This window comes from Drosophila miranda, chromosome 2, assembly GCF_003369915.1.
Source record: "Drosophila miranda strain MSH22 chromosome 2, D.miranda_PacBio2.1, whole genome shotgun sequence".
In the NCBI taxonomy this organism is placed as follows: domain Eukaryota; kingdom Metazoa; phylum Arthropoda; class Insecta; order Diptera; family Drosophilidae; genus Drosophila; species Drosophila miranda.
The window spans coordinates 28,413,910-28,434,622 of record NC_046675.1 but is presented as its reverse complement, the minus strand read 5'-3'; the positions used below and the strand labels follow the sequence as shown (position 1 = coordinate 28,434,622).

General features: G+C 46.4%; 1 protein-coding gene across 3 annotated transcripts; it reads left to right on the top strand.

Annotated features, from left to right (window-relative positions):
- Nucleotides 1-2,281: 2,281 nt before the first annotated feature.
- On the top strand, nucleotides 2,282-19,698 carry LOC108157130 (organic cation transporter protein). 3 transcript variants are annotated; one of them, XM_017289029.2, is made up of 8 exons: nucleotides 5,616-5,826; nucleotides 6,511-6,821; nucleotides 15,240-15,640; nucleotides 15,703-15,955; nucleotides 16,490-16,757; nucleotides 16,984-17,275; nucleotides 18,278-18,604; nucleotides 18,669-19,698. In XM_017289029.2, the coding sequence occupies exons 3-8, from the start codon at nucleotides 15,254-15,256 to the stop codon at nucleotides 18,831-18,833; spliced, it is 1,692 nt and encodes a 563-aa protein (XP_017144518.1). In that variant the 5' UTR covers nucleotides 5,616-5,826; nucleotides 6,511-6,821; nucleotides 15,240-15,253; the 3' UTR covers nucleotides 18,834-19,698. The 3 variants fall into 3 exon arrangements, with proteins under 3 accessions (XP_017144517.1, XP_017144518.1, XP_017144519.1); XM_017289030.2 differs by having other exon boundaries at nucleotides 5,616-5,917; XM_017289028.2 differs by lacking the exons at nucleotides 5,616-5,826; nucleotides 6,511-6,821 and adding an exon at nucleotides 2,282-2,859.
- Nucleotides 19,699-20,713: the final 1,015 nt, after the last annotated feature.

The following is a 20,713-nucleotide window of genomic DNA, read 5'->3' as shown; positions in this document are numbered from 1 at the left end:
GTTCTCTCGTGCCAGGAGAGGCTTCTTTGGCGGAAGCTCGAGACGCCATTATAAAATATTTGTTTAAGAACAAAATTTAATCAATTACTACTTTCAATAACCATTAAAACCTACCAAAAAGTTTTAGAAGTTAAAGAATACCTTATTTTGTGTCGAAAAAAATATCTGAAATGTAAGCAAATTTTTGGGCCGTAGAACGGGAACAATATAGATTCTAGTACTCTTATTAGAAGTACAATCCATCTTTTAATCTATTCAGTAAACACGTATTCTACATCACTTTTAAGATTAAAAACCAATCCAATTTCGCACTTTGCAATGGTGTATTTCTATTATGATAATCGGAAAGATTAAAAAGTGTAGTTTAAAATTAACAAGTAATCTTTAAGAAATCAAAAATAGTACAAGAAATAGTATCACTCCTGGAACCAGTAACCATGGCACAAAGTGCACTCCTAATCGGTGGTACTATGTTCGTATTTTCCAAAGATATTTCCCATTGATTATCTCAGGATCTCAGAAGCACTCATGTCGTGATAATTGAATCAAACACAGTTCGTTCTCACACACAAAAAAAGCAAACAAACAAATGCACAGAAAACAGATTGATAGTGTCAAGAGCTGGTAGAGCACCCATTCACCCATCATCCACAGACGACAGCCCACGGCCCACAGCCCACGGCCCACAGCCCACCCCCTGCCCTGGCCTGGCCTGACGCACAGCCCAAGAAGGACCTTTGTCTGGTTTCTATCGATTAGCGTTTGGCATTCAAACCAGAGCAAATCCATTCGATGAATCTCTCTGAAACGGCACACGACCCACGTGGCAGAATACTTTTCCGCTAGGATAATCCCACCCCCCACCCCATCCCATCCCATACCCACTTCAATCTACGTCATACGTCGCTTCGCTTTAACCACAATTTGTTGCGGCTGTTTAGCGGCAGGACCTCGAAGCAATTGTCTGCGAAAATTGTTTGTTTATTTTGATGTTATTTAATGCGTGCTAAGTCCTGACGTTCCGTTTCGCCGTGTTATGGTAGATCCGTGAGTATCCTGGGAAAAGCAAACATCCTTGGCGCCACAACCGCCTGAGGTGAGTTTTGCGCTTGAAAGAAAAGCTTTTCTTGGGAGCTTTTAACAGATTTATCGGGTTGGAGACCTGTCTATTCAGATGTGCGAATGGAGCTTTTCCAAAGGGAATATTCTTGTTGTACTAAAAGCTCCCTTGGAGGGACAGGAGTTCGTTCTAGAGATATGCTTCATTAAGTGCGACTTTTACGTCGGTCTTCTCACCGGCGTCGGTAAGCTCTCCCTGACGACCGCTCTCTCCCGCTCTAGTGATCCCCTCTCGCGCTCTCTCGCGATGCAGCCCAGCCTTCTTACATGCATTCTTGTTTAACAGTTACTCTCCGAGCAGATAAGATATGTTTACGAATGCTGGGAGGGGACTGCAGTGCAGACCGATTAGAGCAACGGTAAGTGTCGTGTAAAAGCACGAACAGAAGCTTCGATTCACAGTACTCTTGCCCGCAGGAAATACAATAAGAACAGCAGATAAATATACTTTAATGCCAGCAAGCCTCGTATGCGATTAGTACGATTCCCATAATTCAAGTGAAATATGCCAAGGCCCCCGAACCACACAACCAGTCCTCGATTTGGCAGAGAAAACCTTGAGCACGCCTCACGGGGGAATTTGCATATCTTCCGACGAATATCACTTGATAATACTTGGATCGACTAAACTGAAGGCAAATACCATATCGCTCGTGGAACGGGAGATGGGCGGAGGGCCAGTTCGCGAGGGTCTGGCATTCAGCTGTCACCTGCAGGCAGGGCTGTCTTCTTTATGAGTACGAGTACGAGAGATCTGTTTGCCCACCAGCAGCAGGTGATCGAGAGAGCGTTCCTCGTTCGAGTCCAATGAGTCGATCAATGAACGTGTAAATACGATTTTATTGGGTACCTCTTAGGCCCCTTTGATGAGAAGGTATTACTGTTTTCACTTTCGATTTGTTCGAAGCATTTCCCTCTATTTGCCTTGTGCCTTCTGTGAGGGTATTCCCACTGGCGGTCTCTCTCTCGCTCTTCCATTCCGTATTCCTTTTGTCTTTGCTGTTAATTATAAAACAAAACACAAAACAAACAAGTGGAAGCTTTATTTTCGGTAGTCGGTGGGACTGGACTGCCTTTAAGGCAACGCCGGTCGCCCCGATGCTCGGAGCATAGCATCAGAACTAGAGTCCGGGTCCCAGTCCGAGTACGAGTCAGTTAGCCACCGTCCGTTGCACAGTTCGCACGTCGCGTCTCACTAGGAGAGCCGCCCCGAGAAAGTAGTTGCCCAGTCTATGGGACGATCCCTAGTTTTGGCTGGAACGGGAGTGGAGTGTAATGCCAGCGAATGCCAGCACGTCTGGCCAAAATTTTGGGCCATTGGAACGTGATTTATGTGGGTCAGCAGTAGCAGCAGCCGATCGAGTGCCCTAGAGCTACTTAGGAATAGCAAACCCCCCCCGTCAGCCCCCCTCTGAGCAACCAATGCCGCCGGCTGATAAGAGACCAACGGAGGAGTGTGATAAGAGCGCCATTTGAGTGGAGTGGAGTGGAGTGTCGCGGTGCTTGGCGCCAAGTCGTAAATTAAGTGATTTCGGTAAACAGAGAGACTGAAACTGAAATCGAAATTGCCATTCCCTCAATAATTAGTATATAATCATTAATCAAAGCGAATATTAAACAAACAAAAAAACCAAAAAATGGCAAAACGCCTTGAGAGCCATGAGGAGGAGGAGGCAGGAGGGGACCTGGAGTTGCCGCTGTTGTCGCAGCAGGAGCGGAGTCAACGGAGGAGTGGAACAAGTGAGTACTCTACCCCCCCTCTCTCTCACACACTCTTTCACTCTATTGGGCCATTAAACCAGTTAACTTGGTCAAAACAAGCTAACTGGCACACACACACACACACTCGCAGGCCAACTCTTGGCCATAAATCAGTGACACTTGCACATTGCATTCGAGCCAAAGCCAAAGCGGGGTACACGGAGGGAAAAAGGATATTCATTGAGGATTTTTGAGTCCTGCAAATATTTATTTTATATTTTTAAACCATTTTCGAGCATATTTTTCCCTTAAAAAACAAAAAGTTCCCATTAAATGTATCTCCTCTGTTTTTTTTTCAAGTGTAAAATGTTGGGCCACTTTCGGAGGAGTGAGGGGGGGGGGGACACTGTGGGCACTCTGCGGACTTTGCCTTGTGCTCTGTTCTGTTCTCCCCTAATCAAATGTGAATGCGAAATATTTCTGCCATTTAATTTATGGAAATCGTGTAGCGCCAAGCACAAAAACCAATTAGAATATTTCGAACAAAAAAACTCTAACAACAAATGCAAACTCAAAATCAAATTGAAACTGAAACTTTTGCGGGTGGATGTGTGGGGCATGGGGGTCATATGGGAGTCGGGCCCCTCCTTTGTTGGTTTATGTTGATAATGTATGCCCCTGCCTTCCTGCTTTATTATATTTGCCTTTTGCTTCATTGATAAAAGCTCAGTGTCGGTGTCATTTTCCACTCGATAGTTAATTATTTCTGTCGGTTTCTGAATTAAAAATAAACCCAAACACAATTTGCATTTTATTTGCCAGCAGAGACAGAAACAATAGCCTATGGGAACAACAACAGCAAACCACACACTGAATACTTACTGTCGTTTATTATAAACTGATTAAATAGAGAGAGGAATACTCTATGTGGCACGCCTCCGTGACATATATCGCATGCGATAAATTTTGTTTGGGTTTTGTGAATGCGAGTGATAAGGGTGGGAAGGCCTGTACGGAAGGGGAGGAGGAGGAATAGTGAGTAAATTAACAATATACTCTGTGAATTTTTTGGGAATTTATTGAAGACTAATTTTTACTTAATTTTGCTTTCACTCTAACATTCTAGTCTCTCAATTTCTTTATACATATAAGCCATAGGCTGTTTAAAAATAAATACATGTATATTCAAATCCAAGATAAACCAATAAATCATCCAACATTCCACGTTGACAAAACCCAACCAAAAAGATGACAAATTTATAATGTTTTCGATAGAATTGTGCCGCAACTGATTGGGGTCTGAGACAGTCCCCAAAAGGGGGGTAAACATCAACAGGATGTATGAGTAATGAATCGGGAGGAATTCGGTTGTGGGAAGAGCTATCAGATGAGTCAGGCAGAAATAGTAAAACTAAGATATACATGGGTTGTTGGGGTATTTATCTCTCAGATTAGTTACGAGGATATAGTATCTGGCATATTTGCCAAATCTGTTCAAACTTGATTTCATAATTAGCACTCCATTTATGGCACTCAATTAGCAACAATTTAGCAACCGTACAAAGGGGCTGCCTGTTCGGTTATCTTCGATAACAACTTTGTCTTCGTTCGGTTTATTCCAAGTAAATAAATAATAATAATTTTCTGGCAGCGCTCAGCGTAATGAGACAAGCCCGCAATAAACGAGTGGCAGATAGAGACCCCCAGAGACCCTCACTCATAAATCAATCATAAAGAGGCACCAGCTGAAACCGAATTTCGTCAACAATTATTCAGAGACAGCAACAGATCGCCCTCTCTCTCTCTCTCTCTCTCTGTCTGTCTGTCTCTATCAATAATATAATCATAACACACAATCCAACAAAGTGGGCGAACTATCGCGTAAATTGCCATTAAATAATCATCATCAAACGCGAACGAACCCCAAAAAAAAAACAACAACAACAAGTATAGCGAAACAAAAGATCCAACACCAACAACGATACAAAAGTGTCAACAAATTGTCAGAATTATAGTTGATGCGATGTGCGATGGGATGTGCGATGTGTGATCTATCAGGCAAATTGCCCGCCCGACCACACCGACGACGGACAAAGGCATTAGCCTGGGGCGGGCGCTGAGCGATCGCGCTCATTGCCCAACACGTTCCCTCTACAGACTGGCGATCGACACCCGAACCGAACCTCAACACGTTCTCAGCTGCAGCTGCAGCTGCAGCCAGCGCCAGATCGGAGATAGCTGTATCATCAATTGATTTACACTGTGAGTGCGAAAGTACACCTCAGACGGAAATCCAACTGTGGGGGAGGCTATTAAGCCGGCAATCGTTGTGGAAGAACTGGGGATACACTTTCGTGCCAGTGGTCATAAACACTCTCCTAATTGGTTCCCTGAATCACCAACCAAACCATCCAAGCCATGCAACTCCCCCTGGGCTGCAGGGTATGCAAATAATGTTGAGCGAGGCGATGTGCCGGCGATTAAATAACAACAGCAACAGTTTTGCGCGCCAACGTGAGCCGAAGAGAGCGAGCGCCAGAACTAAGAGAGTGGCCGACAAAGCACAGAACCCGAAGAGAGCGCGCATCAGGTGCAGCAGCAGCAGCAGCAGCAGAAGGCAGCAGCAGCAGCAGAAGGCAGCAGCAGCAGCAGAAGGCAGGCAGGCAGCAGTCGTCGCGACGACTCCAACATCGGCCGCGATGTCGGCTATCAAAGAATGGTCCATTCCGAGCATCGTCTCGGGCATCGGCCGTGGGCAGGAGAGGTTATAAAAGTTCTTCGCTTTCGAGAGTGGCGTTCAGTTGCTCTTGGTCAGTCGTTGTGTGCGGAGCGCCCCAGAGCAGTAGCCCCCCAGAGAGTCTTTGTCGCTGACGCTGTCGCTGTCGCTGTCTCCGTGTGTCAGTCTCCGTCTCCGTCTGCGTCTCCGTCTCCGTCGTCCGTCGGAATCTCATTCTGAATCTCAATCGCATAGGAAATAGTGCGAGAGCAGGAAGAGTTTTTGTTCGTGTAAGACAAACGTTATAGCGGTTACGGGTACGGGTTGCCAGTGCGGGACACGCGGTGTCCGTAGTGCGGGTGCGGGTGCGGGTGCTGGTGCGTGAGTGCGCATAGTATATATTTAAATAAATGAAACAAAAAAGAGCAGCAGCAGCAACAAATGCGAGTGGCAACAAAACGATGCTATAGCTATATATACGGATATGTGTTAATATATAGACGCCCGATACTTATGATTTTCGCTACCGCCAGACAATGTTTGGACAAGCCATAAATCTCGAAGGCCCACACACAAAAATTTCATAATTTCCCTAACATTATCATGATTGTTATTTGGACTTCATTATATTTATATTCAAGTCTATGGGCCCTCGCATTTGTTTTTGCAAATTGGGAAACGCGCGCGCGAATGCCTGCCACTTTGCCACTTGCCACTGCACCACGCTGCGTATGAGTGATGGCTGTCCCAAGCAGCCACTCGCTCTCGTTTCTCTCTGTTTGGGGAAATGCAATAATTAAATGCGGGAAATGCAGCCAAAAGAAAAACAAAAACAAACAAATGTCTCGCACGGGCGGAGTGGTGGGGCCGGGGGGGTACCGCGTGTCGTATGCGTAATGGCAGCAGACGCTCGTAAAATCAAACAGCAGCTGCCAGAGAGTGCTGACTGATTTTATGCCTCTGTTTCCGTTTAGTGCGCTCTTAGCTGTAAATTTATCAAACAAACGAACAAACAAAAAAAAAAAAGGAGAATCGAGGCGACAACCGTGCGACGGATTTCCGCGCCAAAGACATCATCATCAAAACCAAACTCAAATTCAAACTGAAACCAAAACTCCAAGAAGTACTCTGAGAAGCGGCACTACCAGCAGCAACAGGAAGCGGGCTAAGGAAATCACCAGCATCCTTGCCAATTGTGCAGCAGAGTGCTGGCTGCAGGCCAAGCTCTGAGAGGAGTGGCAGCAACAGCAGCATCCAGTGGCAACTTGTTTTGTATATCCATAAGGTAAGCTCATTACGGCACACAGAGGCACGGCGCGGCATGGCACGGAGAGCGTCGTGACGTTGACAACGCGGCAGAGGCAGATCCTGGCATCCTGGCATCCTGGCATCCTTGCCTCGCGGACGTGCCGCCAGCGACATTTGCTTTGCTCTCCTTTGTTTGTTTATTTGCGCGTCTTTTGGCCATACACTTTGTTGACGGGGGAGTACTATGCCTTTGAACAGGTGTTTGGCAAAACACAGAATGGCAGCATCTTCGGCTGCACCGAAGAACCTTCAAAGGGTATTAACTGCTGCGGCAGTGGGAGCTTCCACTCCTTGTTCTTTGCTTTTTTCTTGTTTTTTTGTTCTCCTTCGAGTCTATTTGTTTTTGGCTCTAACAACAACAAGAAACGACAGCAACAATGGGAATGAGGATAACAACAATGACAACGACAATGACTTTATCCTGACAGATTGTTGAAGCCCCCGCTTTAGGCCCTCTCACGAATGGTCAGAGAGAGGGGGAGAGAGGGCCCTTCAAAGTATCTGGAATTTGCTAAGAAAATTGTGTCCATAAATGGGATAAAGCCTGGAGATTGTCTTTAAAATTAGGCCACAAACATAGGAGCTAGAAGGGAGCTTGTTTCCCCAGTATAACAATTCGAAGAATTGCATGAATATCTCAAAGAATTATATAACAATTGGCTTACACATTCCCACAATATTTCAAGTATAGTTTTACATCGAAAATTGCTGGCGGGCTCCACCCGACACCCCATGAAAGTGAATACCCAACCCCACCCAAGCGCCACAAACATAAACATATTGAGCTGCTCATAAGCAGGAGCAGAAGCATATTCATGGGAACATCTTGACAATTCCAGCGGCAAACAACAAACAGAATGAGTGCCTTCCTGGCAATCACCTGGCGCCGGTCTGCCAGCCCGACCCTTCGTTGCCCCCATCTTCCCTCCTCCGGCCTTAAGGTTATGCTAATGCCTCTCCGGATGCTTTGGCTCCCTACCACCGAGTGACTGGCTGCTTGCCACTGCCGCTGATTGGAAGCGCATAAAAGTAGCAAATCAGTGAGCACTTTGAAATTGAAATTCTAATCAAAAAAAGGCTCGAGAGGAGCTTGGCTAAATTTGAAATTGCCAAACGATTTGCTATTCGATTAACAAGACAGCAGTGGCAAAAAAAACGGAGGAGAAGGACTTGTCATCGTCATCATCGTCATTCCATTCTCTGCAGCAACAAAAACAGCATCAGACATCAGTCGGAATGGTAATAGATTTGTGAATTCATGTTGACAACAATGGATCAGCAGCAGCAGCAGCGGGAGAGGCAGCGACAGCATTCACTGAAACATCCACTCACAGATTCACATTAAAAGTAAAAACTAAATAGAAACCAAATAAACTGAAAAGATGGAAGAGTTCTAGCGGTCTGAGGAATACCCTTTCTTTCAAGGGAAATATATGCGAATGATCCTAAAGCAGAAGCCATTTCAAAGCATATACCCCTCTATCTCTCCCTCTGATGATGAGGGGCATCGTATCTGCTGTCCATGGCTGATGACCTATATTCTGTGTTCTGTTCAGACTGTCCGGCTGTATCCTCTACCTCTCTATCTCTATCTGTAACTGGGACTATGCTTGCAACAAACTGTAGCCAGCCCCGGACTCCACTCAACCGAATTGGACATCAGAGTGGAGAGGACACAGGACACAGGACACAGGACACAGGACCAGGACGGAACAGCAGCTGCAGTAACGCTGGGCGGCAAGCGGAAGGATGCCTGTAAAGACCCTTCAAATGTGAACGAGAACGAAACGGAATTGCCATATTGCAATCGTTTTTACCCCCCCTGTACCCCCCTTTAGCCCCCTGCGTGGCTGCTGTCTCTTTTTATGTAATTTTTGTTAAATAAAAGATATCCGCAGATGAACAGTTTTCAGCTTTCTGAAATGCTTTCTCTTGCGAAAAGGAGATGAAAAGGTAGCTGAAATTTGCATAATATATCAAGCCACATACATGTGTGGCAAGCGGGAGGCAGGACTTGTGGCACGCCCCCCACCGAACCACAAACCCCATAAAAACTTTAAAATGTGGCTCTTGTGGCTGCTGGGCTGCTGGCTGTTCAATTGATTCGTAAATTGATTTGATCCTTGTGAGTCCTCGAAGGGAAGGACACTTCATTGTAATGATTTTGGCATTGGTTGAAAAATTTGCCATTTTATGAAATCCGATCACACAGAAATTGTCGAGGAGCCGCCTTCACCAATTTGTGGCAGGCAATCGAATCTGTGTGCGTGCGTGCGCCCTTTGTGGGCTTATAAAATGTTTTTGGGGGGAAAAGTGATATGAAAATTGCTGACAAATGTTTTTCGTTTCCTAATTTGATTTCGCTGGAATTTATGGCTCGCCTCTTTTTATTGGTCATTAGTGTGGAAATTCATTTGGAAAAAGGATACTCCTTTAGTTTCATTTCGGAATACATATGATTTTATGGCTTAAGAATCAAGGAATATCTACATATAATTTAGTGTTTAATTAATAAATTATTTGCATGCCTTTGGAATGTGTTTATTAAATGAGAAATAAATGTCTAAAAATTATGATTAAGTGTGTAATAAAATATGGTTATTTCTGAGTAAGAAATATCCATTTGAAGGATCGAATTCCTCGTCCAATTAGTTTTTATATAAATCTCCATTCTCTCTGAAATCTAGCAGAAGTCCCGGGAAAATCGTTATGTGATTGGAAAATGTTTGGCCTTTAGGGGATTCTCTCGCCTTTTCCGGGCCATAAAACGCTGAACATTCTGCATAAATATTGTGCACAAAATGTGTGCGAATTTATTGCCTGATTTACTGCGGAGGCGGGGGCAATTAGTCGCAATAGTTTGCTTGGCCCAACAGGCAGCAGCTAAATTTTCCAATTTGTTTATATAATTACTAATGCTGTTGCTGTTTACTGCTAGCCAAAAGGCCGGACCAGGCCAGGCCGGGCCGTAATCAATTGTGCTTTAATTGCAAGGCGTGAAAGTCATAAAATCTCAGCCATCGATGAGGTAAAGATCGTACCGAGAGCAGCACGTACGTGTCGAAAGTTGAATTGTTTATATAATTGTTTATTGTGCGTGGGGCGAAAATCGAATTTTAAATTTCCATTGCTCGATTTCCATTATTCAGAGGGAGAGAACCAGTCATCCCGTTCCGCCACGAAATGCAATTTCCACAGGCACAGAGGCATTGCGCATACGCCCCGTTGCACACCGCTGCGGCGGCTGTGGCCTCAGATGCTTGCCTTGCCTTGCCTTGGCTTGCCTCAGCTGCCGCTTATCTTTGCAGGCGGCTGTCACACGACTGCAATTAGGCTGACAAGCGATGAAGTGGGGCATGGCAGCGGGGCGGGGCGAGATGCCCGACGGGCCTCCATCCGGCGGGATATACCATGTACATGGATGTCCCATCATCATCATCATCCCCATCGTCACTCATCCTCCACTCATCGCACACTTGTCGCCGAAACGGAAGCGCAGCTCGTTGCTGCCGCTGCAACTGCTGCGTGCAAGTGTCTGAAGATTACTATTACCCACTTGGCAGGCAGCCTGCCTCATGCCACACACACCCACAGAGCCGCAGCCAGAGCCAGAGCCAGTGCCAGTGCCCCAATCCCTGCGGAGGCAGCGGCAGCGGCAGTCTGCATGCATAATAAACAAATCAAATCCTATAAATGTGCAAATTAGCTGTGTGCAACGTCACCGAATGAGTGGCTCCTACACTGGGAGAGAAAAGGCAATGAATGCCAGAAGCTGGAACTCCCACAGCACCAATGGGAACTTTATTTTCCTCTTCTGTATCTGTGGATAACTTAGGATTCCTAGTCTTAAAATTGTGAAAAAAAATTTAAACGTTTCTTCTCCTGGCTGCCAAAATCCCATTTAGCATCAGATTTTGGCATCGTACTCCGCACTCTTTCCCTCAGTGTACGAAATGCAGATGCAGGCGTCATCATTATCATTGCCCCCCCTCGCACACCCCTCCGCAATCTCTCTGCCTCTCTCTCTGTTTCGCTCTCTATCATTTCATGAAAGTGAATGCACTTTTATATGCATGACTGCTAATTACAGCGACAATTTGTCTATCTACCCCGTCCCCATCCCCGCCCCATGGGATGTCCCCAGAGCTAAACGCTTTGCTTTTGTATTACAAATATTTAGCACATTTCGGCTTCTCTCTTCTTGGATTCTTTCCACCCCTCAACCCCTTTGATAATTGCCCAGGGAAGCCCCTAACCAAACGATTTGTCATTGTTGTTTTTTGGAAATATTACCAAGCAGAAAATGGGGTATGAACCGAAGAGAGTCTTTGCATTATTAATATGCCATTTATGAGGCAAAAGATCAAGTACAAAGACGGAACTATATAATACTTTCGATGATTATAAAACTCTAGAGTTTCCTATCATATAATCAAGCATTAAATTCTCTGATAGATAAGGAAATTCCAGCAATTTGCACGGAAATTACAAAGGTGTTTAAGCAACATTTTACAACCCGTCTTATAACAATACTCTGTGCTCCCAGAGGGAGAAACATTTGTACCACTAAAACAGAATTAACCAAATTACCATCGAAAAACCCACTAATTAGATTTCATTTTGCTGAGATGTGGAATTTCTCTCTCACCCAGAATACTCGTAACATATTTATGCAAAAGCCTCGCCTCTCTCTCTCTCGGGCAATTGTCTTTTTGCCATATTTTTTAATTAACCATCGGGCATGGAATGGAAGAGCTAAGCAAATTATTAATAGCCAAAGACGGAGAGCGGGGGGAGCGCTGGCATTGAATTTTCAATTGAAACAAATCATTATTTGAGCAGCGTGTGGATCGTATTCAATTGGCGCTGGCGCTGGCGCTGGAGGTGGCGCTGGAGCTGGCGCTGGTGGAGCGTGTCAAGAGATCGAGCGGCCACAGACGCATCCGCATCAGATCCCATGGGAACCCATGTGCAGATGTGTCTGTCTGATCGTGCGCCGAGTAATTGGCTTTTTATGGGCTTTTTATGGGCCACTATGTTCAATATGTAAATGTAATTAGCAAACAATTTGCATAGCCCTACAGTGGTGTGAATAGAAATAGCGTTACTCCCCTGGAATACCCCTCTCATATGCATACAAAAGAGAGAACTAGTTTCCCATCTAGAGCTAATAAAAGTGCAATATTTGAACCAATTCTTCTTTGTCACGGATAAAACATTCATTAATCGCTTGTGGAACTAGTTGTAAATGCAAATAATTCGATGATAAACGGTTAAGTCGGATGTGGCACTCACCTTTGATAGATCGGCTTTCAATTGAATTAAATTCCTGAAATTAGAGAAATATTTTTATAGTTTTAGCTAATGAAAAGTTATGGCTTTGGGTAGCCAATAAATCACTCATTGGATGCTGGATTCGGAGCACTATTTCATTCCCCCCCCGTCTACATGGATCCCCATAACTCTTCTTCGAGTTATCCCCCTCCACATATCAATCCCTCTGGCACATTTCTCGCTGAGTCGAGAGTTAAATTTGCATATGTCCATGGGCCGGAAGAGATATTCCATGGCATTTAGGTTTGGGGAGATTTAGCATATGTGGCCAGTGGCCAGTGGGCACTCCCTTCCCCACCCTGGGGATGTGGATGTGGATGTGGATGCTGTGGCTGTGGCAGTAAAATTCACGCGTGATAAGCAGTTGAGCGCACATTTTCACGCACTTGTAAACAGGGAATAAGCGAAGCGTGTCCGCGAAAAGCCGCAGGCAGAAGAATGGAGTCTAGAGGACCGCCACTGGAGGGGGCTTGGGAGCCACTGTGTGTGGGGGAGCCTGGCAGGATAATTAATTATCAATTTTATGGGCCACCCGCTGGCATATCCTTGGCTGCAGTTGCAGTTGCAGTTGGGATTAGGTTTTGGTCAGCGGCGGAGTTCGCCCAGGAAGGACATGACAGGACGGGACGGGACGGGACAGGCTGTTACTGCTGGCTGTTACTGCTGGTGTCTGCTGAAGGTCGTCTCGTTGTCGCGTTGTGGGCTCAACGGCTCAATCTCAATGCTATAAACTACGTCGTCGCCGCCATCACCATGCCCTTCCCCTTTCCCCATCCGCATCCCCAGCGACATTTACCTTCAACTCGCAGCAGCAGCAGGCGTTGCGGCGCTGGTGGCAGGCGTGTATGTGCAATCTGGTGGCACGCTGAAAATAACGCTAATTGCATTTTGCAGCTGCCAGTCGCCGCTGCCCCTGGTCACACACCAGCTACGCTGCCACCCATCTCTGGGGCATGCCACACATCCTGTTTCATGGATTTGCTGGCTGGCTGGCAGGCAGGCCAATAATTGCTGGTGGGCCTGATCAAACAATATTGTCGAATCGACAGGTTGCTGGCTTGGCTTTTCGGATTAACATAAACTCTCGTATAAAATAAAAGGGAGCATTTAAAAACTGAAAATAAAGGGTGGGGCGACAGGGGAATTTAAGGAAGAAATTATACAGGAGATGCACGGACTCTTCACTCATTCTTTTGCTTCATATCGAAGGAATCTTCATTCTTTGGGTGTATTTTGGATGAAGAAAAGGCCATCTTTTAGTTGTCCTTGGGAAGAAGAGATTAATGAATACTTTAGCTCCCTTTTGGATAGACATTTTCATCTAAGAAGTGCCTCAAAGAAATGTCCTAAAAGAAGTTTTCTGAGTAATTTGTAAAACACTCACATTAAAACTTTATTTCCCTGGCCCAAAAGGAATAGAAAGGGATAAAAAGGGTGGGACGAGGGGAAGTGCCATTCAGCGAGAGCGATTTTCATTCCCGATCATGATGAAATTATACAAGGCGGCTCGCTTCGCTACCGCAATGCGCTCTCTTTTCTGGTCTTATTTTCCTCATTACAAGAGCAAACTTCGTTGTTCTCTCTCTCATCAAGCATGGCGTCAACGACCCGAAAGAGAGTCAGCCGATCATTCCCTAACTTAGCTTCCTTACTCCTCTCTCTTTCGTCTTCTCTGCTTCCAGTGCAACGGGAGGGGAGTGCTCTCTTGTAAACACTGCAAATGTTCGACTCTCTTCTGCTCTTTGGAATGGACTGCTATGGGACAAAGAGAGCGAAGCTTGGCTTTCATTCGTTTCTATAAGTGAAGAGAGAAGAGAGGCGAGCGCTTGCTAGCTGTTGAGAAGTTTTAAGAGTGTGAGGAGTGGGAGGGCAACCAGATCGAGTAGATTGGAATAGAACCTGGAATCTACTTATAATCCTAGTCCTACTCCTACCCCCAACAGTAAATTCCCCATTGACGTGCAGTAAATTGCTTAATTATATGAACAGCTCCAACCGACAGAACAAAAAGGATTAAGCAGCATTTGAGGCGGCTAACTAGAAGCCGAGAGTGATTTCGATTCGATTCGATTCGTTATGGGGAGAGTGTGGGGCAGGCAAAAGTTTGTTTGTTGCCTACTTTTGGGGCATTGATACCTTCGGCTCGACTCTGGCCAGAGGCAAAGCTCTGAGGCTCTGCTCTAGGACTTCTGGGACTTCTGGGCTATATATGAACTCATTCCGTGCCAAATCCCAGACAAAGCCAATGCGCTACAAAAGCCTCTGGCTGACTGGCTGGCCACAAAAAGAAAAGGCCAAGGGAAAGGGAGAGGGACAGGGACATTGGATAGGAATGGAATCGAATTGCAGGAACAAAAAAAAAGTTCAACTAGCAAAAGGACACGAACATCCCACAGCCAAAGCCACAGGACCAGCAGCAGGACCAGGACCAGGACCCGGCCCCCCCAGCTCCCATCCCCAAGCAATTACATTAAATCTTGGCTATTATTCTTTTACTTTGTAGAGCTCTCTCTCTGTTCTGCACACAACTTTTGCCGCTGCCCTCTGCCTGCCCCGCTGTGGCAGGGCCACTGCCTCGCTGTAGTTAATCGCCTCCAACGTGATCGAATTCCATCGAACGCAGGTTGACCAATGACCGGACCAGGCAGGGGGCCGGGGGCCGGGGGCGGGGGGAGACCAGTTCTAATAAATGAAATAGACCCGCTTGACTTGACTGCATCTGGCTCTGCTCCTGCTCTGCTTCGTCCTTTGGCTGTTTCTGAGAGGCTGTTGGATGTGTTGGATGTTGCCTTTGACCCCGGGACTTGGTTTATGGCCAGTCACTGACCACTTAACTAATTGCTCCTTTGTGTGCCACTGACACGGGCAATAAAATGAGTTCTCTCATACGGGATCCAGTGCTCCAGTTGGAGCCACAGTTTGGCGGCATCTATCAAGTCAATTATTTGCATGTTCCACTCTTAATCCTTGGGGTAGAAGATTGGGGAGTATTTTTGAAGGGAAATTCCCTGGCACTTTTTAATCTCAGTACTCTATAATCTTCCCCTTGCCTTCTTTGCAGTTCCTGTGTGCATCATGCACAACACCGGCAAACCAACCACCGCCTCTCCGCCCACAGCACAGCAGCAGCAGCAGCAGGCAAGGCCACAGTCGCCGTCCCCCGGACGGAATCCCGCGGAGGATGAGGACGAGACCGATGTGATTGGCGACCTGATGGGGCACTACGGCAAGTGGCAGCTGCTGATGACGGTGCTGCTGTCGCTCTTCCAAGTGCCCAACACCTTTCACATATCCTCGTCGGTGTACCAGGCGGCCAACAAGGACTTCTGGTGCCAGCGGCCGCTGGAGCTGCAGCAGATGCCCGTCGACGAGTGGCGCAACCTGAGCGGCTCCAACGACAACTGTCATCGCTGGGAGGGCATCGGCTGGAGCAGCCTGGCGAATGATACCACGCTGCAAGAGGTGAGTCCCTCAGTCCCTTAATCCCTCTGGAGAACTCAAGTGAATCTCCCTCTATCTTTCAGGCAGCGGAGGTGGTGGCCAGCGTGGGCAATCTGGTGGCCTGCGAGAGCTGGGAATACGAGACGCACGACAATGTCGGGAACACTTGGACGTCGGAGTGGGATCTGGTGTGCGACAAGGAGCACCTGAAGAACGTGGCCGAGATGTTCTTCCTGCTGGGCGTGGCAACAGGTGGCATCATCTCCGGCTATCTTTCCGACAAGTTTGGCCGCAAGACAATGCTCTTCATATCGGCCATCCTGCAGACCATATTCGGTGGGTACCCCCCCTTCCCCCACCTCTAGCCTCTCTCTCTATCCTCTGTGCGCATTGTGGCCTTTAAAGGCCATCTGCCACACTGCCCCACATTCACCTTCAACGTGTCATCATGACATTGGCCATGGATGAGTGTCCCGTCCTCCGGCACCCCCCATTCGACTGTGAACTTGGCCATGTCTGGGGGTCAGCACACGTCGAGTGGCACAGCGTGGGGCACTCAGGACTGGGGCACGGACTGGGGGCTGCCGCAAGCGCAGTGCCTTGTTGTCCTTGTTGATTAAATCTCTGGTACAATGTAATTGGAATTTGCATTCAAAAGGACATTACTAATGAGGAATCGGGTGTGGCCTGCACACGTCTCTGATGCGGAAGCGGATGCTGGGAGGTCGGGCTCTCAGGTAAAATCGAACATTGAATCAAGGGTTCATGGTTGATTGGAGAGCCCTAATGAAGAGGGATCCTTAAACTTACTCCCCCGAACATTGCACAGATATCTATAGTATCCTTCTCTCTTTCCGTCCATCCATGCAGGTCTCTGCCTGTACTTCTGCAGCTCCTTCGAACTGTATCTAACGCTGCGCGCCCTCCTCGGACTGGTGTCCGTTTCGGTCACCTACTCGGCCCTCATTCTGGCCATCGAGTACGTGGATGGCAAGTGGCGGACCATCGCCGGGATGTACAATCTCTTTCCACTGCCAATCTCCTACATGATCATCTCGGGCCTGGCCTATCTCACGCAAGACTACCAGGCCCTGCAGCTGTGCATCGGTTTGCCGGGAATATTCCTCTGTTTTCTCTGGTAAGAATCGAGTCCATTTCGGAAGGTAAACAAAATACATCTCGCGGAGAGGAGGAGAACGAATGAATTTCCACATTCGAGTATATGTAGAGGCACGCGGTGTATAGTTCAGAGACCAACGAATAAATAACCCAAACAGCGCGCGTGGGTGTCCCGCGAAGACTCTTCCGCGGCACATGTTCTTCCCCGATAATTTATTTGATTTTTCTTTTTGTTTTGCCTGCAGGTTCGTGGTCCCGGAATCGCCGCGCTGGCTGCTGGTCAAGGGTCGTGTCGATGAGGTGCGCCGCATCATCGAGGCGGCGGCCAAATTCAACGGACGCCAGCTCCCAGTGGACTACCAGCTGACGCCGCCGACGCAGGAGAGCAGCTCCCAGAACATAACGCATCTGTTCCGCTCCAGCTATCTGCGGCGCATCACCATCTGCTTCCTCTGCATTTGGTTCACCATGAATCTGGTCTACTACGGCATTATCCTCAACATGAGCTCCTTCGGGGGCAATGTCTACTTGAATTCGGTGAGTCCGCCTCTCGCCTCAGTCCGTCTTAATTTGCATCAAGCATACGCCGCGTGGTACGGATCCTCGCTGGCAAATCCACTTAGGATTGCGAATCGGATGGAACACTTTATCCGATCAATCAAGCAATCATTTAGCAAGTGCTAAGTGCCCACTCGTCAGAGCAGCGAGGATGATGTCCGTCTAATTGGATTTGTCAGCAGAGCATTCCCTCTCCGCGGAATGCGGAATGTGGCATGTCAAAATTCCCTGGTGCACGGGGCAGAGGGTGGTGTGAAAATGTGTTTACAATCGAATTATGATGTTACTTACCGCCGCGCCCCGCCCACACACACACACAGACGCCCACCTCCACTCTCCATGGACAAATCCCCCACAGCCACCGCCGCGCAGCCACCATCTTATGGGATCGGGTCGGGGAGGGAGGGGGGTCTCGGATGCTGGCAGGGGGCCAGCAGAATGTCCGGGGATTGCCGGCGCGTAGAGCTGAGGAGAGGCCTTGGATTAGCGGCCCGGCCGCACAAAATAAACCGAATATAAACATGTTTGGCATTTGGTTTTCGGGGGATTTTTCGATTGTTATAAAATGTTTAAGGGATTAATGGGAGCTTTGTCGGCGAGAGAGTTTCAGAGATGAAAGGAATATCTTCAATATTTCTATATACAAATCATTTAAATGTTAACATAAGTCCTACGGGATAGAAAGATCTATCATTCTTTGATTATCTATTATCTAAAGATAGACTACAGAAATCCCACTTCAAAGAGCCCTCGCTCCTCCTCAGATTTACCAATTTTCCTCGCCATTTGCTCATCACTGTCGGGAAAATCCGACAATGGGCCTGGGCCAGTGGGAGGGGCTTTTCAGCTAATTTATTGCATAATTTATTTTGACATTTGCTGGCGCACCTTTGATGCCGCGCTCTGATTTAGTGCGCCCCGCCGACACTTGACAACTTTTTGCTCACAGAAGTCCCCGGTTTTTGCCCCCCAATGTTTTAGGCGCTAGCTGGCCTAGTCGAAATACCCGCCATCGCCGTGGCCATGTACATCATCACTAAGGTGGGCAAGAAGTGGCTCTTCTGCGCCACACTCTTCTGTGCCGGCGTGGCCTGCTTCTGCGCCACCATCACCGAGGGGCGCGAGGACATACTCTGGCTGAAGATCACATTCCTGATGATGGGCAAGTTCACGATCAGTGCCGGGAACACCATCATGCCGGTCTACACCGCCGAACTGTATCCCACGGCCATTCGCAATGTCGGCGTGGGCGCCTGCAACGTGGCCGCTGGATTGGCCCTGATCCTGACACCCTATATATCGCTGCTGGTAAGCCAAGGGTACCCCAAAAACCTCCTTTATCCTATCATATATTCATTCTCTCTTTCTGCAGAACAAAATCGAGGGCCACTTGCTGATGGCTCTGCTCACCGCCTGGAGCATCTTTGGGGGCTTTGTGGTGCTCTTTCTGCCCGCGACGGCCGTCCGACGCAATGCTGCCAACTCGGGATCGGGCGGTGGCAATCAGAATGCTGCCAGTGCTGCCAAGCAGGTGTAATAATCGCTGCTGTCCTGCCCAGCCTCTCTGCCCTGCCCTGTCTCTGCCTCTGCCTCTGCCTCTACCTGTGCCCCGCCCTGAAGAACAATATATATTTTGGCTGGTCCAAAGTATAAGCTGATGATGAGAAGAAGAGAAGTACAGACCCCAGCCCAGCCACGCGCCTGGAACCTGTAACGAGTCGACATATCCACCGCCTCAAGCCACCTCTATCCAATAGATCCAAGAGATCCCACAGATCCCACAGATAAATAGATAAACCAAATCGATTTGACACGCAGTTATTGTATGAATGGTAATCGAGCAATCGAATGTCCAGATCTATGCCAATTTAGAACGCTAGAACGTCACAGAATGTCAGGCAGGACCTTGTTTTTGCGTAGCACGTAGTGAGTACGAGTATCTTAACAATTAATAAAACTACAACTAAAACTAAAACTAAAACTAAAGCGTAATGTAACGTAATGGCTTATAGCTTATGTCATAGTCTCTAAGTATCGGAACACAAACCGCAAAAAGCAACAGAAATACTACCCTGACAAAATCCGTAGTAGATTCTGTGTCTTTCCAGAGCTCAAACGAGGCTTCGGTTCGCATCGAAGGCAATGAATTTTTACACAGAGTTCGGGGAGGTCTATCAACAGATATCCCCCACTGGAACTCTGTGCAAATTTTGAGTAAATCCCATAGAATATCTTGTTGAATTAATGCATGTACACAAGTATTGCTAATCTAATTACAACACACCCACACACACAAATTATATTCTTGTCAATATGTCTTGTCAATATCTCAACGTACACATAATCTTCTTATCGTCGTCGTCGTCTTCTTGTTGTCTATTAATAAAAAATGTTTTCCAAAACGCGAGATCAATTAGTGAAGAGTGAAGAATGAAGAGAAGAGGCTAAATAAATCTTCGAGAATTGTAATCTCTAGTAATCGTAGTCAATTAATGCTTAGTCCTATCCGTACATATACACACTATATAGTGCTATATATAGTGCAGATCAGTCATCAGTGAGTATCGGTCAATTATATGGATTTGTATATAGTACAGTCATGTACCCCGAGGACGAGGAGTTTTATTGTTTCAAAAGTCGGCTCAAGAAACAGAACAACAAAATTTCCAATATAATGCATTTAACAATTAATTAATATACATATGTATATGTGTGTATGCCTATGTATATGTATATGTGTGCGTGTATGTAAATCAATAAATAAAATGTAGCAAAGAAATACATGCATATGCGCGTCGTATAAAAGTATCTGTTGAATCGCTTGTTGTACTTATGTATCTTGTATCTTAAAGAATTGTTATACTCATTTCTCCATTCAAAGATGTGCATATATATTTTGTATTATTTTTACATAGTTTATGCTTAATGTTTTGTTGTCTACTGTACTTACGATATAAGATCCGGAGAGAGTCTTTCTTTAAGTTTCGAAATAAATGGAATACCCGAGAATCAATTAATTGTTAATTTTTAGGCCGGCAGAAGAGATCAGATCAGATCGGTTCGGATCGGATCCGATCGCTCTTCTTCCCAAGAAAGTTTGAATAAATAAATATATATATAAAAATTGTTGTAAATCAAAAATTACCAAAAGCAAACCAAAGCTAAGAAAATGCATATTATAGTGTCAAAAGGAAATATATATATGAATAAATACAAATTAAAAAGGTACTAGAATTTGTTTAAATCCCGAAGAGCAAAGAAATGGAGAGATTCGTCACTCAAAATTATAGATGGGCAGGGTCTCAATAACAAATAGTTGTGGGGGTATATATTTCTAGTTATCCAAGTGATCGATTATGGACTTTTTGTATTTAATTTTAGGGCGACAAAATCTGATCATCAGCATAGAATTTTCGT